The following is a 26547-nucleotide window of genomic DNA, read 5'->3' on the forward strand; positions in this document are numbered from 1 at the left end:
ATATGGTAAGAAGGAGGGGGGATTGGCAGTGCCTAACCCCTGGGTGTATTACCTGGCTGCACAAAGCCAACATTTTAGAGGTTGGCTGGACTTTAAGACACCAGATACGACGGGTCAGATGTATAGACAGTACTTGAAGGACAGCGAATTGATGTCATTGGTGGAGACGAAAACGGCGGGATCTGGAATTGCCATCTGTCGCACGATGTACTCGGTGTGGCAACGGATTAAACACTTGAGGGGGATCTCTGGTCTCACCAAATATACACCGTTGTGGCGGAACCCGATCCTGTCGGAATTTATGGCCTTATCGGCCTTTGAGGAATGGCGGAAGAAGGGGGTGACTAGATTAGGACATCTTCTTGACAGTGGGGTGTTTAGGTCCTTTGCCAACATTCAAGAATTATATGGTATCCCGCATCAACGCTTTTACCAATATTTGCAACTGCGTCATGCATATAATACAACGGGGCAGTACTGGCTCAAAGGGACGCAACGCTGCACCAAATTGTGTCGGGCGGGGGCAATAGGGGAATGATCTCCTTAACCTACAGGCTATTGCTGGACAAATACCTTAAATCTTATCCGTTGAACAAAATGCGCAAATGGGTGGCGGATGTGGGGGAACTCACAAATGAGCAATGGGCTGATATCTTGGAGGCAGTGCCAATGTCCTCTAAGTGAAAGCGGAAAGCTATTGCAACTCTTTATAATACACAGGGTGTACAAAACACCAGTCTTTTTACATCGTATTGGTTACCAATCTGATGCTAAATGTCCGCGGTGTGGTACAGAGCCCGCTGATCTTATACATATGTTATGGACATGTGGGGCTCTCGCTGCCTATTGGAGGGAGGTGACTGCTATCATTCAAAGAGCATGCTTAGTAAGCATTCCCCATGACCCGAAGGTGTGTATTTTAGGATATGTGTCGGATATAAGCACTGAACAGGTGTCCAAAATAGCTATAGGTAGGTTATTGTATACGGCTAGGAAATTGGTAGCCCTACACTGGATACAAGCTGCACCCCCCACAATCAGGGAATTTACGCGTAAGGTGAATACCATGATTACTTAGGAAAAAACATTCTTCAGAAAAGGGGCTGTCTAAATAAATTTGAGAAATTGTGGGACCCCTGGATGTCACAAATGTATGCAATGGCTCGTGGGAGTGCTGGTGGCTCCTGAAACCAGTGGGGAGAGGGGGCAGGGGAGGGAGGGGTAGAAGGGTGGAAATTGGGGTATAAAACTGTTTATTATATCTACTTTGTAATGATTCTATGCACCTGTAAGTCAATTTTTGTAATATTTGAGACATTATGGGTGATTATACACTGTTATATAGCACTCTACTGTGTGTTACATGTTGGATATTATACAAAATGTGGCGCTTTCTGTTACAATAAAAACTATCTGATAAAAAAAAGAGACATGTGTCCCCCAGCATTTGCCATCATCAGACTCCGACAGAGCAGCCGGTCTCAGTTCCATCAGAAGATGATCAGGTTCTGGCCATCCTTTGCAAAAAGATCCTTTCTTTATCCCTCCCCCCCCCAACCCCGATCCTCCAGCAAGAGTCCCCATCCCCCACAAGAGTCGCTGTTATTATACTTACCTTTCCTGCGGGGTGCTCGGCAGCGGCCGGCTAATGGAGTCCGCAGATGTGCCCTCTTCTTTAAGCACTGGGCGGGACGTCACATACAGCGTCAGCAAAGCGGGCTGACGCTGTGTGCACGCCGGCCTTGGCCAGTACAGCGTGGTGCAGAGTCGGGAGGCCAAGAAGAGCTGTGAGCTTCTGCGCAATCATTCACTACCGCTCCGTGGTCATATCACGGGGCAGCGATATACACAAAATCCATATCGTGGCACATATATCGCCCACCCCTATTTCCCATAATGTAATATCTCCTGGAGCCGTCTAGTCCGTAACCTGTGCTTGCACCCTGTGTTCCTGAACTACCAGAGTTCTTTTTTGAGTCAGACACGTAGTACACCTTTGGACCAGTTCTGACCGCCACCTCCCCTTCTACTACCGCAATGTAAGCAAATGAGGTAGGCTTCCTTATTTTGTAACTCATGAGTTTATACACAGGTGCTCAAGGTCATAACGACGTCAGAACAACACATAAAACACAGTGTATCAAAATCTCATCAATTACTGTGGGGTTCTTACTTGCGTGCCCTCAAAGGCGCCGCACCCCTTCTTCAGACAGATGACAAGAGGCTACACCAGGGGACACAGTATAGGCAAGATTACTCTGTTTTCTTACCTCATATCATGGGTAGCGACCCCGGTGTCCGTTGGTGCGCCCCTCCTATGTCTAATCTCTGGGGGTTTGGGAACAGGGGGTCCAACATTCGAGCCCCACGTTGGGCACCAAAATTGTTCTGGTTCTGATCAATGGTCAGGTAGGTTGATACACTGCTCCAAATTAGATACATAGATACGTGCGTGCATGCACGGCGAGAGAAATTAACACTGACACTCTATATAAGGTCAAAGCATAACTCTAATTTATTAGAGATAATATACCCTCCATATAAGTGGGAGGAGTGGGCTCACATGATTGGTTTTTAGCAAGAAGGAATATAAACAGGAAATAAGTTTAAGGCATATGTATGATAGACTCAGAGGAATTCCTGACAGTTTTAGGTTTTTACTGCAAATAGTTTCAATCATAGAATGCATACTGGGGTTGTCTCTCGGACAGACACCATTTTGTAAGTGACAAGCAAGAGTCCATTTTATTCCATAAACAGTATCACAAATGTTTAACCCCTCCACATGGTGTGGTCAATTGGGACCATGGAATCTGAGGTCTTTTCATGGTAACGCTGCTCTCCCGGGAATCGGATGGCTCCCTCATGCCTAGATCGCAGGAGCTGTTCAGTTGCCATGACAGTCTCTGGCCCTCTGAAGGCTCTGAAGCCTGTCATAGCAACATAAGAGTATACAGAATATTCCATAAACTGCAGTATTAAATCATTACTGTTTTCTTTTCAAAATTTTAAGTATTAAAACTATAAATATGTGGAATCATTGTAATCCTACTGACCCAGAGAATTAAGTTAAAAGGTCAGTTTTACTGCATAGGGAACTCTTTAAAAACCATGGAAAATCTGTGTTTATTTCAATTCCAATCCATTTGGATTTTTTTTTCCAGGTTCCCACTACATCATATGCAATAATAAATGGGTCCATTAGAAAATAAGACTAGTCCCGCAAAAAACAAGCCCTGATGTGTCTATGTGAACAGAAAAATAAAAAGTTAAGGCCCTGGGAAGGCAGGGAGCAAAAAATTGAAGTGCAAAAGAAAGAAAATTGGCTGGGTTGAAATTATGCCTGAAAATAAAACAGTAATACTAATTAGTAGCATTTTTAAGCTTTTTTTAATCCTAGCTTTCTTAACAGGGCAGGTCTACAGTGTAAGGCCACATGGACACAACCGTTCAGTTTTTTGCGGTGCGCAAATTGCGGATTTGCAAAACGCGGGTCCGCAAAACACGGAAGCCGCCCGTGTGTCTTCCGCAATTTGTGGAACGGAACAGGCGGCCCATTGTAGAAATGCCTATTCTTGTCCGCAAAACGGACAAGAATAGGACATGTTATATTTTTTTTGCGGGGCCACGAAACGGAGCAACGGATACGGACAGCACACTGAGTGCTGTCCGCATCTTTTGCAGCCCCATTGAAGTGAATGGGTCTGCACCTGAGCCGCAAAAACTGCAGCTCGAAAGCGGACCAGAACGGTCGTGTGCATGAGGCCTAATGGTAACACTTCTGCCTTTGATACAAACTGAAAAAGCCACGTAAACCAATGAATTATGAAAAATTACAAAGATCTTTATTTAACCGCTTTCCGTCCGCCCATAGGATATAAATGTCCTATGGGTGGACCTCTATTTCTGAAAGCACGTTTTAAAACGTCCTTTCAGAAATAGCAGCTGCATGCTAATCGTGCAGCTGCTGATCGGGTTGCCCGCTGTCAGTGACGGCAGGGCAACCCTTAGAGAAGGCAGGGACAGTTCCCAGGTGTCCCTGCCTTCAGGATCGCTGCAGACACAGCGCTCACCGAGCGCTGTGGCGCTGTGTTTGCAGAGAAGGAAGCGCTATGCGCTTCCTGTTCCGGCCCGGCGGTCATGTGACCGCCGGGAGCGGAGAGTGCAGGGGCTGTGTGAGGTCTCTCAGAGACCTCGATCAGCTCTGCTCTGAGGCTGTACAGTGCTGGATTGCTGCTGTACAGCCTCTCTAGGGGTGCATTTCTTCTGTAACTGCGGCTACTATGTCAGCCCCAGTTACAGGAGAAATCAACAGTGAAAAAAAAAAAAAAAAAAAAAAAAAAGTGAAGTAAATGTCCCCCAGCGGTCTTGTATGACCTTATGGGGGACGAAAAGTGTAAAATAAAAAAAATAAAAGGTTGAAAATAAAAAAATAAAAAAGTTTCACATGTAAAAAAAAAAAAAAGTCCCTAAGTAAGGAATGAAAAAAAAATGTTAAAAATAGAAAAAAATAAAATAAAATAGACATATTTGGTATTGCCACGTCCGTAAAAACCAGCTCTATAAAAATATCACATGACCTAACCCCTCGGGTGAACACCGTAAAAAAAAAAAAAAGTCAAAACAAGCAATTTTTGTCACCTTGCATCACAAAAGGTGCAACACCAAGTGATCAAAAACGCGTATGTCCCACAAAATGGTACCAATAAAACAGTCACCTCATCCCGCAAAAAATGAGCCCCTACATAAGAAAATCTCTCAAAAAAATAAAAAAACTATAGCTCTTAGAACATGGAGACACTAAAACATCATTTTTTTTGTTTCAAAAATGCTATTATTGTGTTAAAGTGAAACAAATAAAAAAAAGTATACATATTAGGTATTGCTGCGTCCGTAAAAACCAGCTCTATAAAAATATCACATGACCTAACCCCTCGGGTGAACACCGTAAAAAAAAAAAACTGTGTCAAAACAAGCAATTTTTGTCACCTTGCATCACATAAGGTGCAACACCAAGTGATCAAAAACGCGTATGTCCCACAAAATAGTACCAATAAAACAGTCACCTCATCCCGCCAAAAATGAGCCCCTACATAAGAACATCTCTCAAAAAATAAAAAAAACTATAGCTCTCAGAACATGGACACATTAAAACATAATTTTTTTGTTTCAAAAATGCTATTATTGTGTAAAACTTTAATAAATGAGAAAAAGTATACATATTCGGTATCGCCACGTCCGTAACAATCTGCTCTATAAAAATGTCACTTGACTGAACCCCTCAGATGAACGCTGTAAAAATAAATAAATGGAAACTGTGCTAAAACAACCAATTTTTTGGTCACCTTGCCCCATAAAGTGTTATAATGAATGATCAAAAAATCATATGTACCCAAAAATAGTACTAATAAAACTGGCACCTTATCCCCTAGTTTCCAAAATGGGGTCACTTCTTGGGAGTTTCTACTGTAAGGGTGCATCAGGGGGCTTCAAATGGGACATGGCATCTAAAAACCATGTGGAGTTCCTTTCCTTCTGCGCCCTGCCGTGTGCCCATACAGCAGTTTATGACCACATGTTGGGTGTTTCTGTAAACCGCAGAATCTGGGTAATAAATATTGAGTTTTGTTTGGCTGTTAACCATCGATGTGTTAAAGAAAAATTTTTATTAAAATGGAAAATCTGCCCAAAAAGTGAAATTTAAAAATTTGATCTCCATTTTCCTTTAATTCTTGTGGAACGCCTAAAGGGTTAACAAAGTTTGTAAAATCGGTTTTGAATACCTTGAGGGGTGTAGTTTCTACAATGGGGTCATTTATGGGGGTATCCACTATGTAGGCCCCACAAAGTGACTTCAGACCTGAACTGGTCCTTAAAAAGTGGGTTTTGGCAATTTTCTTAAAAATTTGAAGAATTGCTTCTAAACTTCTAAGCCTTCTAACGTCCTAAAAAAATAAAATGACATTTCCAAAATGATGCCAACATAAAGTAGACATATGGGGAATGTTAAATAATAAATATTTTATGAGGTATCACTTTCTGTTTTAAAAGCAGAGAAATTGAAATTTAGAAAATTGCGAATTTTTCCAATTTTTGGGTAAATTTGTGATTTTTTCATAAATAAAGGTGAAATATTTGGACTCAAATTTATGACTATCATGAAGTACAATGTGTCACGAGAAAACAATCTCTGAATGACTAGGATAAGTAAAGGCGTTCCAAAGTTATTACCACATAAAGTGAGATATGTCAGTTTTGCAAAATTTGGCCTGGTCAGGTAGGGGGCAAATGGCCCAGATGGCAGGTGGTTAAAGTATACAAATAATATGCATACAAGTAACAAAAAAAAAAAAAAAAAATTACACAAAAAAATAAAACAATAGGGACACCCGATGGACAAAATGTGTAACAGCGCCCACTTCCTGATTAACATGCCAAGCAAATTACATTGCTCAAAGCCTAAACAGAGCAGAATATATCCAAAGCAGAAAATTCCGCTAATCACATCAAACTAGGAGGAAGCCTCATGTAATACAAAGTGCAAAGTGTAGCTTGGAAGGAATAATACTAGGATAAAGGACACCGGCCACCAGTAGTGTCCTGGGGATGGTACACTACTGGAAAATCCTTTGATGGCATTATTTTATTGAGGTATTGTCCACATTGCACTTGTGTCCTGCATAGTTCTGATGCAATATTACTGTCTCGCAAATTCATTCTTTAAACTGACTCAATTAGTGTCTGACGTCATTTCCGATCTCTGTCTCAACAGATTAACAATAGAGATCAACGATTACTTAAAATTCTAACCAGCAGCACAATAATGGGGAATTAGGTATCCCCACATGAAGAACCTTGTGTGAAAACCATAAATTCCCTCAGTGCTTTGTGACAAGGGGCAGGGAAGCACATGGTCTTCATGCTGTGCGAGGCAAAAAGTAAAAGGCTAATGCTAAATTCTTGACCTAACCCCTTCCCTATAGCCAGAGGTGTAACTTTACCAACATGCACTTTCTATAATACCGGTGTCATAATACGGCACAAGTGTCTTTGGGCCCATCAGGCTCCTGGGCCCAGTAGAGACCACTACCTCTGCACCCCCTATAGCTACACCCATGATTTCAGGTATTCAAATGTATATCTATGACAGAAGGCCCACCTGGGGGTTAAAACTGTTTTTGTGGACCTTTCCATATTTACTGGTTTTAATCAAATGACAAATTTTTTAAATGAGAAACAGAGCTTTTGTTGTACCCCTCTTTATCAGATCTATCTTACAATTCTAATTGAATGGAATGTTACAATCCAAAGGTCTGATCAAGCTTGATTTAAGTAAATGGATATGAAAGGGGTTGGCCACTATTACAACCTTCACATGTGCTGAGAACAAGCACATACATGCAGCTAGTAATAGGCGTTATTAAACCAAATGTCCAGTGGTTTACTGTGCCTCACCTGCTTCCAAAATGGCTGTTAATGGCGGGTACCGTCCATCAGCGGCCTCCATTCATTTACATTGGGGACAGAACGGCAACTAGACAATGTAGTCAATCCTCAGTCTAAGGCCTGGTGCACACGACCGTATGCGTTTTTTGCAGTCTGAAAACTGTGGATTCGCAAAACATGTATACTAGCTATATGCATGCAGCCATTTTATTCTCACTTCTGTAGAAATGTCCTATACTTGTCTACAAAACGGACAAGAATAGGACATGTTCTACCTTTTTTTGCCAGCCCGTAGAATGGATATACAGATGCGGACTTGCACACCTTGCAGTGTCCACATTTTCGTGGCCTCCATTGAAATAGGTTAGGATCGCTTGCAGTAATATACGGTCGTGTGCATGGGGCCTAAGTGAATGGAGGCTATTGATACCGGAGCTGATGGTTTAGTAATACCTATTACTAACAGCACATGCATGTAGCTAGTAATAGACCGTGGTCAACCCCTTTAACCCATACTGACAAGTTGCTCTAGGAATATGGAGATGGAGGATTGACATGAACAGAAGGTGGCAATCATTTTAATGTCAGCAGTTCTGGGGGGAAAAAAAAAAAAAAAAAGTGACTTTACCATATTATTATAAAAGGATTGAACCATGGCACTCAATGTATTCAGTTCACGAAATAATTTTATTATTGCATGTTAATTCCATAAAATCTAGACAAGAGGATGATTGTATTTTCCAGTAATACTCATGCAGATTAGCTGAACCTTTCGTTCTATTCAGACCTTCTTCAGCTATGAGCCTGAACAGCGAGCGGAAACCATGTTGACAGTCAGGACTTCCACATTGCTGTTCAGACTCATAAAGCTAAAGAAGGTCTGATTAGACCAAAACCTTCAACTAACCTGTATGAGTATTGCTGGAAGATACAATGATGCTCTGCTCTGGACTTTATGGAATGAACATACAATAATGAATGAATTTCTTGAATATTGAGTTCTGTGGTGCAATCCTTTTATTACCATTTGGCTTCTGGCCTACCACTGGCACCGCAATCCCTTTATTGGAGTGCAGGTGTCAATATATTGACTGTTGACCGTATTAATAAGCAATGTTGTGAAAGGATTCCCCCCCCCCCCCCCCCCCCCCCCGTAAAAACAGTGCCATGTCTGTATGGGCTATGTCTAGAACTGCAGTTTAGTCCTTTGAATGGGGTGCAATACCAGACATGAACCAGGACATGATGTGCAAAGGTTTTCTAATGGACTAGCCCAGGGCTGGCCAACCTGCGACTCTCCAGCTGTTTTAAAACTACAATTCCCACCATGCCCTGCTGTAGGCTGTCTGGGCATTCTGGGAGTTGTAGTTTTGCAACAGCTGGAGAGCCACAGGTTGGCCAGCCCTGGACTAGCCCTTTAAATTCTTGTTTATTTTATCAGAGGATCTCAATATGACACATTAAAGGGAACCAGTCACCATTAAAAAGCAATGTAAGCTACAGGCAGCACGTTATAGAGCAGGAGAGGCTGAGCAGATACAGTATATAGTTTTAAGGGAAAAAATAAATAAAAATCAGTATAAAATTGAGGTTTTATTCATTTAAATTCCTGCTTATTCTGGTCTTTGAAGTCAAGGAGGCGGTCCTATCTGTGATTGTGCATACAGTGATAGAGGCAGGGCTGTCACTGATAGGACCATCTACTTGACTTTAAAGGCCAGAATAACCAGGAGTACTAACTGTATAAAAGGAGAGCAGTCAGAGCCCCTAGTGTTCTGCAGTTAGGGACCAATGCTTGGAGTGGAAGACTCTGCCAGTCTGTATGAGTGACCAGAAGACAATGAAATAGGAACGCTGAGCCACAGACCATGGGTCACTAGCCCTTTATCCAAGGAGCCACCCGGACTACTGAGCATGGGCCTCCAGACTTTGACCAGGGTACCAGCCTTCTGAGAGAGAGGAACAGCTAGCTCAGGCCTTTCCTCAGCATCAAACCCTTCTTCTGCCAGGGAGGAGACTTGAGAAGCCAGCCCAATGCCTCGTCTGTATTGTTTTGTACCTTCATTCCTCCAGTAAAGAAGCACCGAGGTTTACTGCAGACGCTGACTCTCTGGACTTCTTTCCGATTGGGGTGCACCACACCTTACCATCCCTTCCAGAGAGCAGCAACATGTGGTGACACCACGGCGGTGTCCGGGGGACCCAGCGTAGCATTGGGTCCACCACAAACCCGGCCACTTCATGTGTCATATTGAGATCCTCTGCTTGATAAAATACTAGAAAACCTCTGCACATCTGTCCAGGTTCATGTCTGGTATTGCAATTCTAGACATAGCACATACAGACATGTCACTGGTTTTCAGGGGGAAAAATTATGCTTTTGCTATTCATTTTGTGCAAACACCTAAAAAAAAAAAAAAAACACCCAAAACATTGTTTAATAAAAGGCCTAGCAACATTGACAGTGTATGGGTGCAAAAAAATGGGACATGTACTATTTTGTCCATTTTCATGGCCACTGCAATGCAAGGGGTGAGATCTGGGACAAATCTGTTAAAATCCATAACAAAATCTGCAAGTAACATATGCAGGGTTTGTTACAGAGATGGGAGAGTGGCCCTTTCTGTAGTATGTATGCATGTGCAGGGCTGTAGCTACAGTGTATATAAAGTAGAAGAGCACGTTCACACGTTATAATCAATAAAATTTTTGAAGATTTTTAATAAACAGGAGCCAGATGGTGCAAACAATGCTTTTCTACATTTGTACAAACATAAAAACATTTATATTCCACAAAATGTGTTACTTTTAGCATAACATTATAAGGAAGGAGTAAATGTCCAGTAATAAGGGGCTACCTATCAATAAGAAATATAGATGGAAGCCATAAGCCTCAACATGACAACCGTATGCATTCATATTAATATTTTTTGACGTGAAAGGTGTCTAAACAACCTCCATTCACACACGGTACAGTCTGTTCCCAGGGGGTTCAATCTGGATTTTTCAATACAGCATGCTGTAAACTGTAATGACACTTAGTGGAGTCTCCATTCACCCTGTCTCTTACAGCCCGGAGGAAATAAAACCATGATCAACTGTATCTCATGCTCCTGTGGAAATAGCAGAAGGATCATGGTCTGCAGACAGTTCATATAAGTTATACATCGAAATGGTCTCAGAATTTCATTAGACACTGGGTGGTCTCAACTGGAATACATTGTTAGAGATGCTAATCATTGCTTTTTTGACTTCTTTCCCTTGCGTTCAGATTTACTGGCGTCGTCATGGGCTTTCCTCTTTAATGCCAGCTTATTGGCCTGGAAAAAATGAAAAGTTCTTCATTAACACATGCAATGAGCTATTTTCAAGCACTCTGGTGTTCGTTTACCAGGCACTGAACATACAACAAGAGGATTTTTCACACCTAATGAGTCTCCTGTGAAATATTAAATGGAATTGGTCACCAAGACAAGTCTACCTCTTTGGAATTGCTAAGCTACATGTGCAGTACATGACTCCCTAGCAGTTTCCATGTAATGTCTCAACACATGCTCCTTTTCTTACTTAGCAGCATGAGAGGCTTTTTATTTAGATACTACCATGATGTATTGTGAACTGTGGGTTCTGGCAAATGTATGTAAACCCATCCTCACCTCTCTGACTTTTCGTTTCTTGCCAAACATTATCTTGTTGTAGAGATACTTCTCTTTTTTCTTCATCATCATGATGGCCAAGCGTTTTTCCTCGCTTTTCTCTTGCTCAGCAACATGTGCTTTGTCCACCACTTTGATAGTACCAGCAGTAACTTTCACATTCAACTTCTGTATATGGAAAAGTAATCAAAGCTTTAATATAGTAAGAAAAAAAAAAAAATGAAGGTCAAAACCGTTTGTAAACAGAAGATACCTTTTGTCCAAGTGTTTTTTGCTTCTTCCTTTTAACTTTTTTGCTCTTAACTTCATCTTCTTTCTTTTCCTCCTCCTCCTCCTCCTCATCATCCTCCTCCTCTTCTTCCTCATCATCATCATCATCATCATCTTCCTCATCATCATCATCTGTAAATGGGGAAAATGTTTAAAAACAAACATTAATCTTCCTCTTAATTGACATCAGTGACAACACTACTGCTGTTGTGTGTCAAGCTGACTATACACACTAGGTAACAGTCGCCAAGACCCTCTGCCATCTCCCCCAATGGCCCACCAGTAAACATGCAAAGTTTGAACAACAAGGAAGGCCGACAGTCGGCTGCTCATACAATGAAGGAGACCGCTGTATTTATATGCAATAATCTCCTTCACACTATGAGGATGAGGGATTGCTATTGCGATCCCTCATCCTCATACAGAATCATGGTTTCTAAACAGCAGATCGCTGTTTAGACACCACAACCTGCTGCCCAGAAAGCCACGATCGGTGGTGCCTGCATGAACGACAGGATCACCCGATGAATGAGCGTTTCGGAGGATCGGCGGCACATTTACATGGCCAGATTGTAGGGATCGACTGTTCGCAGGAGGTGCATGGGTAGCTTTATTTGTTTAGCAGGGCTTCATTAACATTCCCATTAGCTTCACACATTCTGCTTTTTACTCATCAAATAAACATGCTGTTCTGTTGCCTTCAGTTTACTCAATCATTGCCATATTTAAGATTTTTATTGGTTTTATGCTCACACATATTTGCAAATAAAAATTGAATTTTTTGTTCTTACCTGTAAAATCCTTTTCTCGCTGAGTTCATTGGGGGACACAGGAGACCATGGGTATAGCTGATGCCACTAGGTGGTGACACTAAGCAAAAAAAGTGCTAGCTCCTCCTCTCAGCTATATCCCTCCTGCAGACACTGAGCTAATCAGTTAGTACAAAAGCAGTAGGTGCAGCCAGGAGAAGCCAACAGAAAACAATAAAAAGTAAGAAAGGCGAAGATGGGTCAGAATCAAGAACCAGAGGGACCCATCAAGGAGCGCCAGCAATGTACTTACGGGGTGGGAGCTGTGACCCCCAATGAACTCAGCGAGAAAAGGATTTTACAGGTAAGCACAAAAAAAATCCTATTTTCTCGCTCGTATCATTGGGAGACACAGAAGACCATAGGACGTTAAAGAGCAGTACCATGGGGAGGGAACAAGACCAGAACGAATCCACGGGCAGTCATAATGCCCCACATAGAAATGCAGGGGCGAACACACCCGGAACCCTGAAAAAGGGACAGGAAGAATCATTCCCAGGAAGGCCAGCCAGATAGCGGCTGAACACGCAGAGGCTCCGGCTGGGCAGAAGAAGAACAATCCAGGGAATATAAGTCACGGCTTAGGAGACTGCAGAAGATCTAGGAGACTTCGGAGCAAGTGATATCCATGGGTCAGAACCCCAGGAAAAAACCACGTTAGTGCCATCAACAGACACAACATGGTGTGAAGAAAAAAGGGAACCACTCAGTGTAAAACTGATTGGAAGACAAACTAAAAATGGCGTCTGGATATCAAGGGACAGAGAAGTGCAGATGTGACAAAAATGTTGCCCCCCACGGGGGACAAAGTAGGGGTGCCTGAAGGCAAGGTCCCAAAACCATAAAAGGCTGCCAGAAGAGAAAACCACTCCAGCGTTACCATGACGAACAAGGCAAGGCTAGAGGACCTGGATGAAAGGCATGAAAATGGCCCACAAGAAAAAGTTCTTGAGGGAGAGAAGAAAGTTAATGGAAACAAGGCAGTGAAACTCACCCAAGCCACAAAAAAAGGAGGGGGTAACCTGGCAGGAAATAAAGTGTCCTCTGGAAGCAAAAACGTCCGCTTCAGACCTATGGCCAAGGGGTTTGCTGCACAAGAGTGTTTCCCAAAGGGAACGCCAATGTGATATGTAGAGGTAGGTAGAGGAGGACCTTCAATTCCAGAACAAGAGAGGAGAAGCTGTCAGATACGCCATGGAAAGCTGCCTGAACTGGCAGATCTAATCGGAAGCTGAAGAAAGAAAAAAAACACCTAGGCCAAAGGGACGAAAATATGAAGGTTGTATAAACTCATCAGACACTGTTGACTGTCACTGCGGAACAACCCCACCTAAAGAAGAAAATAATGGGGTTATCCGAGGAATGCACAAAACGGGCCGAAAGGAACCAGAGATAGCATAAATACTGCACCAGGAAGGGAGTGTGGACACCGAACGCTACAAGTCCCAGAAAAAAAAAAAATGGTAACAGAAGCAATACCACCCGCGCAGGCACTCTACAGCAGAAAGGGAGCATACGAGAACTCAATGGTTATGGAAACTGGCCGAGCAGGCAGAAACAGTATCTGGAGAAAGTGCAACTACTCGCCCTGCAGAAGGCAAGAAGTAGAAGAGGCTGATGGGGCTCAGTAGGGAACCAGCATTTAGGGGTGACAACAAGGACAGTACGACGCTCTACACGGGGAGGGGACCCATGGAAACAATTCACATATGCAAATTGAATAAGTGCATACCCAAAACCACAAGGAGGCAATGCGGTCACCATAGTAGATGTCAGAGGCAATGCACTACATGTGAAGGGAAGAAGGTGCAAAGCCAGCACCATAGAAATCAGCAGGTTATACCATGCACAGAAAACTGTACTAATACCCACGAGAAGTGAGCAAACACACTAGCTGCAGCATGTCATGGTATGGGCAGATGATAGCACTATAGGGAATAAGAGTACCTGTCAGCCAGCGCCTAAGGAACACCATACATATAAGGCCTGGAGGATCTATCGCACCTAGTGCTGGCAGAACATGAGCACAGTGCCACCTGTGAGATGGAAATGTAGAGACAACCACAGCTACAACTAGCGAGGAAGTTCCACCCCTAAAAGGAGGAATAGTGCGCAGATACCGCACAAAACACCAGGGACGATACTCCACATGGACAAAGGGGATGCGGTAAACACGATGAACACAAATACACCCCCTGGGACGGAGTCACACAGTAGTAGCCACGGAACAGGAGTAGCCATAAAATCTATAGCCAGCGCAAAGCTGCCTTATAGGGGGACACCATAGCACAACTATGGTCTCTAGGGCCAGAGGAGAGGCTCCCCCTGAGAATGAGGCCAAACAGCAGTAGTCACCAAGAGAATGGTGCTAGCGCCATCCTCCACTTGAGAGAAGGAAACTGGCAAGCGGTGCAGACGTTCCACCTACTGACAGAGAATGGACGCCGAGCGTGTTGAGTCAACAGCCTGTCAGCACCTGTCCCACCTGGAAGACAGAGGCTGCCACGTTGGCGCCCGACACCAATCCAATCAATGACTACCTGAGGAAGGGGATAGTGTGGTGTAGTCACAGTATCAGTAGTAGTGCTAAAATACCACCTATGACAGGGGATAAGGCGACTGTAGGGACTGAGTCTAGCAATAGGCCATCCATGGAACAGGATGCAATGTGACAAGAAGTGAGAGTAGTCGTGGTAGTCAAGCGATTACCCCACCTAAGAAAGACGGAAAATGCGATAGGATGGACAGCTTCTAGAGGTAGGGAATCAATCCGCTGATGGAAAGAGAAGAACCAGACACGATGTACCGGGTCCACTGGTAGTGCAAGCATTACTGGTTGTGCAACTACCCTGCTAATGGAAGGAGGGAAATGCTACAGGATCTACAGTGTGCAATTGTGGTGCAACTAATCCACCTATAGAAGGGGGAAAACCGAAAGGACAGATGACAACCAGTATTAGTGCAATTACTGCCTCCTACGGACACCAAGCTAAAACTGATTAGCTCAGTGTCTGCAGGAGGGGTATAGCTGAGAGGAGGAGCTAACACTTTTTTTGCTTAGTGTCGCCTCCTAGTGGCAGCACCTATACCCATGGTCTTCTGTGTCCCCCAATGATACAAGCGAGAAATAACAGAGATACCAAAGAAAAAAAAAAGGAGACCCTGTATAGGAACCTAATCCTGCTGTACCCTGTAGAATCCCCCACAGATGAAGGTTCATTGAGGACTCCAAACAGGGATACAAACACAAAAAACGTCATGCCAATGTAGGACAGACCTTTATAAATGTAGTAATATGCCACAAAATGATGGACAGCACTACCAAACCTTATTAAGGTTATGGTGGCTGCATTGTTCTTAGGGTACATACACACGACCGTGTGTAATCCTTTCCATTTTGCGGTCCGCAAATAACGGAACCGTGTGTCTGCATTTTGTGGCCAAAGGACTTGCGTTTGTGTTCTGTATGTCTTCCGTTTTTTATGGTACGCAAAATAACGAAGAAAAAAAAAAAAAAAGAATTAAGTCCTTCAATAATATGGAAAAAATTCAGTATGTCATTCATTGACTTGAATAGGGCTGCGGACGGATCTGTGTGGACAATAGTAGTACAAGCTTCATATTTTTTCGGACTAGAAATGCGGAAACACGGATGCGGACAACATACTGAACGTTGCCCGCACATTTTATTCACCTATAGGAATGAATAGATCCGCATCTATTCCGCAAAATGCGGATCAGACACTGATAAAATTATACGGTCGTGTGAATGTACCCTAAAGGCCTAATGCACACGACCGTATGTATTTTGTGGTCCGCAAAAAACGGATCCGCTAGAAATAAGGATGAGGTCTGTGTGTATTCCGTATTTTGCGGAACGGAACTGCTGCCCCCTAATAAAACAGTCCTATCTTTGTCCGTAATGCAGACAATAATAGGACATGTTCTTTTTGTGGAACGGAAATACGGACATATGGAAACGGAATGAACACGGAGTACCTTCCGTTTTTTTGCGGACCCGTTGAAATGAATAGTCCGCAAAAAGAAAAATAAATAAAGAAACGGACACGGAAAGAAAATAAGAAAATACGTTTGTGTGCATGAGCCCTTAGGCCTCTTGCACACAACTGTATGGCTTTTTCAGTATTTTGCGGTCTGCAAAAAATACGGATGACATCCGTGTGCATTCCGTATTTTGTGGAACGGAACAGCTGGCCCTTCATAGCACAGTCCTATCCTTGTCCGTAATGCCGACAAGAATAGGACATGTTGTATTTTTTTGCGGAACGGAAATACGGACATACAGAAACGGAATGCACGTGGAGTAACTTCAGTTTTTTTTGTGGACCAAAGACAAAAAGATGGAAATAAAATACATTCGTGTACATGAGGCCTGATGATTGCTGCCTGCCTCCTCAATCGACAGATGGTGTTGGGGGGAGAAAAGAATAGGCCAAACTGAATTTCTGTCACACAAGGGATAAGCCCCCCTTCTCACATTGCCAACACATACTTGCTCACCTAAACTTAATGTGCATCTGTATGGGGGAGTAGGGAAAGATGGCCTTGGACAAACAATCATTCGTCCGCTAGCTACTGACTATAGATGGCCACCTTTACTTCTTTATTACATGGGCTTTAAGTTAGTGATATGTTCAAACAAAATTAAAGATAAGTTTTGTTTGAGTCATTTTAATGATTTAGGAATGTTCTGACTAGCAATTAGTGCATATACTATTATTTTCAGGAATGCCCCCTCTACAGGCAGAAGTATTAGTATAATAACCCTACGCTGCTGCAGTTATTTTCTAATTCCTGGCCTTTCAACTGCCAACATACTAGAGAACAGTTAAAGTTGTTCTCCAATTAGGACAACTACCTTTCTAGATGACAACTTTGCTGGCCATTAGCTGATCCTACAGGTCTAGCAGCGCAAATCCATGCAATGATCCACCACAAGGGTGAAGCTGGGATAACTGCACATTACTCCTGCCAATGTAGGGGAAATGTAGCATCATATGAGTGGAGAAACAAACAATACATTGTCGATCAAGTCCTCCAGAGAAGAAACTCCCTTTTGTAGTAGCTCTCGGCTCTATCCCAAAGTATAAAAGGTCAATTTTAGCTAAGCTAGGATGCTAACTAAGCAATAAATAAAAACAGTTCCTAAATAACGTTGTAAATTACCAATTCTCTCTCCTCTCTGCAAAGCAAGCAGTCTCTGTTTCTCTGGAGGAACATAGTCTCCTTCCTTCTCCTCGACAAAAGGTGAGAGATGTGGAGGCAACAGCACACCCGGAAAGTAATCTTCAACAGGAAGGCGCAAACGGGCGTTCACACTGTCAAATACCCACTGTGGTTGTACATAATACCTGTAGATAAAACACAAGTAAGGGATTAGTGAACCTAAAGTACATTCACTTTATGAATGGCAGACAACAAGGATATTAGGCAGCATGTACTGCAAAACTTGTAAGAGAAACATTTTAGAAAATGGTCCAGAATTTTAGCTCTGTTCCATTAAGGCAGAACTATAATCAGCGAGTACAGTTTACCTGTACTGTCTATTGGAACAATGAGGTAGCTTAAAATCCAGGAAGATGTGTTGATGCACATATATAGCAAATATCTCATCCCCTCAAGATATCTTTGGTGTCAATCCCTTTATAACTTCCCCCAACTTTGGAAACACAAATCTACCTTCAGTCCATAAGAGGCTCTCAAATCCTGTGACAACCACCACTACAGAAGAAATGGCATTAGTACTAAAAGACAAGCTCATATTACAGTGGAACTAAAGACGGGAAAGACCCGCCGATTTTGGGAAAACCATCCCTCAATCTTTAGTCTCTGAATTAGCGGACTCTTTCTTTTTTTGAATCAGATCTTTTTTTATTGAACATTTTACAATGTAAATACACATTTTAACATATCACAAACAAGGATGACAGAGACATAATTTCCGTGGACTCTTTCTAGTTCTGCTCGTCCCAAGACTCACTTAACCACCTAGAAATACTACTGCTCAGAGACCTCTAGCAACTTTTGTGCCGTAAACTACCCTCCACTCTTTCAGTAACACAAACTGGATTGACACACATGGACAAAAAGGAACATTTGCCTGGTTTACAAGATGCACAAAATTTAAAATAAGATTTCCTCCTCCATTTTGTAGAACCCCGCTATAGCTATACTGACCAAATGTACTATACTTCCCATTTACATTTACTGTGGATTGTCAAGAAGTGTACACGTAGGGAAGATAAACAGCAGAACAGACTTTCCTCTCCACACCACTCCTGGTGACACTTGCATGGATGCATGTATACTACTACTGGAGCCACACAGAATATGGTTTTCCTACTCCTCCCCAGGACCATCATTTCCCCTCTACCTATGCCCACTATTTCCAATAGAGGGAAACCCATCATCCAAACCCAGCATGTAAACACAGTTTAGCTACAGTGTCTACAGAGATTTTGTTGCAGTCTGAGACATCCTTCCAGTCTAATCATTGCTTCAGGCTGCTGCTTGAAATTATGGCAAAGTTTTTGACACAGAACTGCAAAACGTTCTGGAATCTCACAAGAAAAGCAGTAGATTGTAAGAAGAGAACCAATTATGAGACACCTATATAACCACCTGATTAGCATCTGCAATTTAGTTAGGGATTTAAAGTACCGTATTTTTCGCTCCCAAAGTGGGAGGAAAATGTCAGTGCGTCTTATAAAGCGATAGTGCAGAAAATCAAGCTGGCCAGCAGTATTGCAGGATCACTGGAGCCTTTACTTAGCCCACTCCTGATCCTGCGATTTAAGTGTGGGGCAGGCGGCGGCAGTTAAACATTCAGTGAAACTGAATGCCGGCAGCCTGCACGTCCCTAACATGTAAAAATATTTTTTTCTTGTTTTCCTCCTCTAAAACCTAGCTGCATCTTATCATCTTATAAAGCGAAAAATTAAACAGGATTTTATTTGCATAAAAAAAAAAAAAAAAAATTGTCGGGGTAGAATTACCTGTTGATGACCTGTGGTCCTACATTCGGCCTGTCTACAATGTGATGTGTAATGGATGTATCTGAGCTGTCATACGTTGCACCAATACAGACGGAGCTGTCCCATGAGACCTGTCCTCCAAAACTCCTAGAGAAATAAAAGTATGTCATTAATAACTAATTAAGACTCATGCACACAACTGTATATTGCATTGTGTCTAATCCACAATGTTTGTAGATTGCACATGGGCCCATTCATTTCACTAGGTGCACAAAATTGGATGGCATCAGTCTGCCATATGCATCTGTATGTGCATGTTGCAAACAGTAGAACATATCCTTTTTCTGTCCATAATGTGGACAAGAATAGTCATTTCCTTGTGACGGGAGTGAGAAAAATGCAGATTGAACACAGAAGGTATCCATATTTAGCGGATCTGAGGTTTGGGGACTGCAATATGGGCATAGTTGTATGCATGAGGCCTTAAAAGAAATCCATTAAAAACTAAATTACATCAATTTGCTCTAAATAAACATTTGATTGAAAAGGGAATCTTTCAGCACTTCTGAACATGCTAAACTGCTCACAGCACTAGGTACGGGCTGGGAAGAGCAGTACAAAACATATCTTGCAGAGCAGAGTTTTTATCATCAGGAGTAGTGTGAATTAAAGCTGTTATCAGAGGTTGGAAATTGCACCCCATACGCCCGGGACCCTAACACCGATTCTACTTACCTGGCTTCCCGCTCCCTACGCCGCTCCTGGTCCCACGCATGGCCGCAGCTGCTTCTCCCTGTGCGCGGATGAAAACATCCGGTGTCGGGGCGAGCAACCCATGACAGGCGGTGACGGGGGAAGAGCCTCCCTAGCATCGCGGGTGACGCTAGGGAGGCTCATCCCAGTCACCGCCTGCTACTACATGAGCCCCCCCTCCACCGGCTGAAGTTTTCATCTGCGCACGGGGAGAAGCAGCTGTAGCCGTGCAAGACTATGAGCAGCACAGGGAGCGGGAAGCCAGGCAAGTAGAATCAGTGCGAGGGGCCCGGGCGTATGGGGGGCCCATTTCCAACCTCGGATAACCCCCTTTTTCCCCCAGTTCTTCTACTGCAAATATCCAGGAAACAGAGCTTCACCGTGAAGTGCTCTCTGTATTGATCTGCTTCACATCCATTCTCCTGACAGAAGTATTATCCAGGAGATGACTACAAATGTCACACACAGCCGAACATGGAGCATTTCACAGAGAGGCTCTGCCTTCAGGGCACTGGAGCAGAACCTGGCAGAATAAAACTTCATATTCACAGCTCTGTAACAAAAGCTCCAAAAAGGGTATGGTTGTATTGCTCTCCCCAGCTCCCTCCAAGTGCTTTCAGCAGCTTTGCATGACTTTCTCATTCACACTCACCGAATGACAAATGCAAGAGCTTCTCTTGGTACTTCCCGGTTCAAGAAAAACTTAAGGCCTACAAATAAAGACTTGTGTTTCTCCTCTTCCTGCTGCTGCTTTTTTCTCTCTTCTTGCACACCCGAGTTCTCCTGCACCCCAAAAACAGCATAAGAAAAAAAATAAAACCAGACACAAAGTGCATCGTCACTGCTGTAACATACAAAATAAACTGCAATATCCCTCTGAACCACCTCCAAATGCCAATGCATAACTTGAACAGCCTCCCACAAGCCGCAATCACAAAAAAATAAAAAAGCCACGAGAACTTTAATTAACCACTTAAGGACCACAGGTTTATACCCCCCTAAAGACCAGGCCCTTTTTTACAAATCGGCACTACACTACTTTCACCGTTTATTGCTCGGTCATGCAACTTACCACCCAAATGAATTTTACCTCCTTTTCTTCTCACTAATAGAGCTTTCATTTGGTGGTATTTCATTGCTGCTGACATTTTTACTTTTTTTGTTATTAATCGAAATTTAACGATTTTTTTGCAAAAAAATGACATTTTTCACTTTCAGTTGTAAAATTTTGCAAAAAAAACAAGATCCATATAGAAATTTTGCTCTAAATTTATAGTTCTACATGTCTTTGATAAAAAAAAAAATGTTTGGGTAAAAAAAAAAATGGTTTGGGTAAAAGTTATAGCGTTTACAAACTATGGTACAAAAATGTGAATTTCCGCTTTTTGAAGCAGCTCTGACTTTCTGAGCACCTGTCATGTTTCCTGAGGTTCTACAATGGCCAGACAGTACAAACACCCCACAAATGACCCCATTTCGGAAAGTACACACCCTAAGGTATTCGCTGATGGGCATAGTGAGTTCATAGAACTTTTTATTTTTTGTCACAAGTTAGCGGAAAATGATGATTTTTTTTTTTTTTTTTTTTTCTTACAAAGTCTCATATTCCACTAACTTGTGACAAAAAATAAAAACTTCTATGAACTCACTATGCCCATCACGAAATACCTTGGGGTCTCTTCTTTCCAAAATGGGGTCACTTGTGGGGTAGTTATACTGCCCTGGCATTCTAGGGGCCCAAATGTGTGGTAAGGAGTTTGAAATCAAATTCTGTAAAAAATGACCAGTGAAATCCGAAAGGTGCTCTTTAGAATGTGGGCCCCTTTGCCCACCTAGGCTGCAAAAAAGTGTCACACATCTGGTATCTCCGTACTCAGGAGAAGGTGGGGAATGTGTTTTGGGGTGTCATTTTACATATACCCATGCTGGGTGAGATAAATATCTTGGTCAAATGCCAACTTTGTATAAAAAAATGGGAAAAGTTGTCTTTTGCCAAGATATTTCTCTCACCCAGCATGGGTATATGTAAAATGACACCCCAAAACACATTCCCCACCTTCTCCTGAGTACGGAGATACCAGATGTGTGACACTTTTTTGCAGCCTAGGTGGGCAAAGGGGCCCATATTCCAAAGAGCACCTTTCGGATTTCACAGGTCATTTTTTACAGAATTTGATTTCAAACTCCTTACCACACATTCGGGCCCCTAGAATGCCAGGGCAGTATAACTACCCCACAAGTGACCCCATTTTGGAAAGAAGACACCCCAAGGTATTCCGTGAGGGGCATGGCAAGTTCCTAGAATTTTTTATTTTTTGTCACAAGTTAGTGGAATATGAGACTTTGTAAGAAAAAAATAATAATAATTCCGCTAACTTGGGCCAAAAAAATATCTGAATGGAGCCTTACAGAGGGGTGATCAATGACAGGGGGGGTGATCAATGACAGGGGGGTGATCAGGGAGTCTATATGGGTGATAACCACAGTCATTGATCACGCCCGTGTAAGGCTTCATTCAGACGTCCGTATGCGTTTTGCGGATCCGATCCATCTATCAGTGCATCCGTAAAAATCATGCGGACATCTGAATGGAGCTTTACAGGGGGGTAATCAATGACAGGGGGGTGATCAGGGAGTCTATATGGGGTGATCACCACAGTCATTGATCATGCCCCTGTAAGGCTTCATTCAGACGTCCGGATGCGTTTTGCGGATCCGATCCATCTATCAGTGGATCCGTAAAAATCATGCGGACGTCTGAATGGAGCTTTACAGGGGGGTAATCAATGACAGGGGGGTAATCAGGGAGTCTATATGGGGTGATCACCACAGTCATTGATCACGCCCCTGTAAGGCTTCATTCAGACGTCCGGATGCGTTTTGCGGATCCGATCCATCTATCAGTGGATCCGTAAAAATCATGCGGACATCTGAATGGAGCTTTACAGGGGGGTGATCAATGACAGGGGTGTAATCAATGACAGGGGGGTGATCAGGGAGTCTATATGGGGTGATAACCACAGTCATTGATCACGCCCCTGTAAGGCTTCATTCAGACGTCCGGATGCGTTTTGCGGATCCGATCCATCTATCAGTGCATCCGTAAAAATCATGCGGACATCTGAATGGAGCTTTACAGGGGGGTAATCAATGACAGGGGGGTGATCACCACAGTCATTGATCATGCCCCTGTAAGGCTTCATTCAGACGTCCGGATGCGTTTTGCGGATCCGATCCATCTATCAGTGCATCCGTAAAAATCATGCGGACATCTGAATGGAGCTTTACAGGGGGGTGATCAATGACAGGGGGGGTAATCAATGACAGGGGGGTGATCAGGGAGTCTATATGGGGTGATCACCACAGTCATTGATCACGCCCCTGTAAGGCTTCATTCAGACGTCCGGATGCGTTTTGCGGATCCGATCCATCTATCAGTGGATCCGTAAAAAACATGCGGACGTCTGAATGGAGCTTTACAGGGGGGTAATCAATGACAGGGGGTAATCAATGACAGGGGGGTGATCAGGGAGTCTATATGGGGTGATCAGGGGCTAATAAGTGACGGGGGGGGGGGGGGGGGGTGTAGTGTAGTGTAGTGGTGCTTGGTGCTACTTTACTGAGCTACCTGTGTCCTCTGGTGGTCGATCCAAACAAAGGGGACCACCAGAGGACCAGGTAGCAGGTATATTAGACGCTGTTATCACATCTCCAGCCTGCCAGCGAACGATCGCCGCTGGCAGGCTGGAGATCAACTCTCTTACCTTCCGTTCCTGTGAGCGCGCGCGCCTGTGTGCGCGCGTTCACAGGAAATCTCGGCTCACGCGAGATGACGCCTATTGGCGTTAGCGTAGCCTGGGGGAGCCGCCGCAATGACGCCTTTCGGCGTTAGCGTGGCGGCAAGCGGTTAAACAATCAATTTATTCCAAAACTTCATAAAATAGAGAATATATATCTCTATCTATCTCTGTGACGTTTTGGCCACAATCTGCCTTTGTCAAGCTAAGTTAGATAGATAGGAGAGAGAACGATATATACACACAGAATCATGATGGTTATTGTATTATATGTCATTTGATTTTTTTCTTATTTACAACCTATGTTGTCATTTTAGTCATGGGAATCTAAAGAATATGTGTTGAAGATAACAAATATTCTATATATACTCGTATATGATTTTTTGGCTTGACAGAGGCTGAAACATCACAGATATATATTTTTTTATGAAAATATAAATAAATTGATGTTTTAAATTCAAGTTCCGGTTCCTTGGATTTTAAAAATGTTTTGTTCTAACAAACAGTTTCAGGTCAGGATCTTCGATAGAAATGACCAACAATTGTAATGCATTTTTCTGACAAGGGGGACTCAAAGCATAAGTAGTTGTGTAGCTGGGGCGACTCCTTGGGGAGTCAGTGGCTGCCATATAGGTGCTCAACCCCTATACGCAACACTCACTATGGTCAATTTACTGATAAATTATTGTAGCGTTTTTCTTTGTGTTTTTTTTCTTTTTTCCCCTGGGATGAATTTTAACCCAAGGTGCGGAGACGTTGTTTTAACAGAGCTTCCTCTCTCCATCAAATACTTATTGTGCCAATCTGACCAGTAATGAATATAACCGCTCTTTCTATGACCGATTTACCAAACTGCATATTAATAAAACAAGATCTGTCAAGCTCAAGCGTTTGCATTCTGCTGTCACTACTGGAAATTAGCCCCAAACCTCTTAAGGCTTGATACAAAGGATCACTCACAGCCTCTGCAGGGAACTCGTCAACCTCTACTTCCTCTTCGGGCTCGGATGGAATCACACGGGACAGACTGGCACTGAGAGCTGCCAATTTCTGCAGGAAAGAAAAATGAGCAGATACACCACAAGTGGTCATCAAGAGTACTTAGCCGAGAGACTGTGGCACCAGAGTAAAAAGGCATAAGATAGCAAAATATATTCGGTAATACACAAGCCCTATACCTCCATGTATGTCTCAGACTCCAGAGCATATTTCTCTTCATCGTCCATCTTCATTTCTGCCTCTGAACGAGAATCCAGCTGGTTGAGGGAAGAGGGAAACAAAGTTATTAACTAAATCATGAACACAGTGTGGCTACAAAGAACAGAATAGAACTAAAAGAGCTGCTGACAAAACAATACTTCAATCCATTTGCTAACATTTTAATGTTTTCAATTGTATTTTTTTCGATGAAAAAGAATATTATAGGAAATCTATCAGCAGGTGTATGCCTTCCTGAGAGCGGCATAAAGAAGTGACAGAGACCCTGATTTCAGTGCATGGTGACTTACATATTTCTCACTTTTCATAATATAAAAGGAAAAACTACACAAAAACGAATCGCTAGTGTTGATCGAGCACCAAAGTGCTCGTGCACTCGAGTAGAACATTTCGCAATGCTCGGGTGTTCTACCGAGCACAATGGAAGTCAATGGGAGAACCCCAGAGGGGAGGGTGTCGGGACTCTAGCTCGGCTTAGGAGTCCCTGCTCTGACTCCACATATAGCTATGTCCATATATGGAGTCAGCGCTTGGGGACACCCTAAATCTAATTTAGCCTCCATTTCAGAAAAGTTTCTGCCTGGATTCGAACTCACAACCTTCTGTATTAGAGGCAAGGCACTATGCAGTAAAACACCAACAGCAAGGCTCATAGTGATGACTCCACTGTCTTTAACTGGCAGGCTGAAGATGAAGCTGCTGATGGAAGTGAAACTTTAAAAAAGGTGTGCTACATCTCAGTTTCTTCTTCCCCCAAAATCCAGACTCAAAGTGTGGGGACGTGGGTGGGTAAGCCAATTTCCCCCCACCCCTCTCTTTTAAACACTAATAGAAAAAATAATAAATTTCACAGTCATTACCTTAGGAGGATACTGAAGATTAAGAGCCTGGTAGAGGCGGAAGTTCACAAATCCCAGAAGAGTTGTATAAAACTCAGTGAAAGTGGCCATAACTCTGTAGTCCACATCTGTAGGGTGCTGTAGAAGACAATGTCATTTATAGACTATTTTTTTTTTAAATGTTCCATATGGTCACCCATACAACAGAATATTTCACGATAAATACAATAGCCTTATTTTCTCCCTGTTCTAGTACTCCTCTTCAGGGCTCTATTTCTAATTAATGTTCTTTCACATGCATAAGTAGTAATATTGTTTGACCTAAACATAGGAATGGTGTACAGCAAATTACACATGCACAGTATGAGGATGGGTGTGATAAGTCAAAACTGTATTGGCATTAGGAGATTAAACATTTCAGTCTGAATTATATCATTGTACCAAGTGCATTATTCACAGATTTGCTTAAAAAGGAAGTGTTCACACATGAGTCATGATCTCTAGGAACATATTTGATAGCACTGTATGAAACAACTATCTTCCATGCAACATGCTGCAGAACGTGGCCAAGTATTAAAACCAGGCCATAGACCAGGGGTACTCAACTGGCGGACCGCGGTCCAAATACGGACCGCAGCCGCCAGTTGTCCGGACCCCGGCCATCCTTCAGAGCGCTGCTCCTCTCCTGCACACTGTGCCGTGCAGGAGGAGGAGCTTACCGGCGCACTTCCACCTGTCCCACAGCGCAGTGAGACAGGGCTTCC

At 43.0% G+C, this 26547-nt stretch overlaps 1 protein-coding gene across 3 annotated transcripts in view; it reads right to left on the reverse strand.

Moving 5' to 3' along the window:
• Window positions 1-10142: 10142 nt before the first annotated feature.
• Window positions 10143-26547, reverse strand: part of PES1 (pescadillo ribosomal biogenesis factor 1) — a 40933-nt gene continuing 24528 nt past the window's right edge. The window contains exons 7-15 of one of the 3 annotated variants that reach the window (XM_040416712.1): window positions 25805-25921; window positions 24905-24982; window positions 24687-24776; window positions 20582-20712; window positions 19198-19323; window positions 17369-17553; window positions 11356-11486; window positions 11103-11270; window positions 10143-10766 (exon numbers count right to left, since the gene is read on the reverse strand). In XM_040416712.1, the coding sequence (XP_040272646.1) occupies window positions 10683-10766; window positions 11103-11270; window positions 11356-11486; window positions 17369-17553; window positions 19198-19323; window positions 20582-20712; window positions 24687-24776; window positions 24905-24982; window positions 25805-25921 (1110 nt within the window). In that variant the 3' untranslated portion in view covers window positions 10143-10682. Of the gene's footprint in view, window positions 10767-11102; window positions 11271-11355; window positions 11505-17368; window positions 17554-19197; window positions 19324-20581; window positions 20713-24686; window positions 24777-24904; window positions 24983-25804; window positions 25922-26547 lie in introns of all 3 variants that reach the window. The other 2 variants (XM_040416711.1, XM_040416710.1) reach the window with 2 other exon arrangements.

This window comes from Bufo bufo, chromosome 2, assembly GCF_905171765.1.
Source record: "Bufo bufo chromosome 2, aBufBuf1.1, whole genome shotgun sequence".
Taxonomy (NCBI): Eukaryota; Metazoa; Chordata; class Amphibia; order Anura; family Bufonidae; genus Bufo; species Bufo bufo.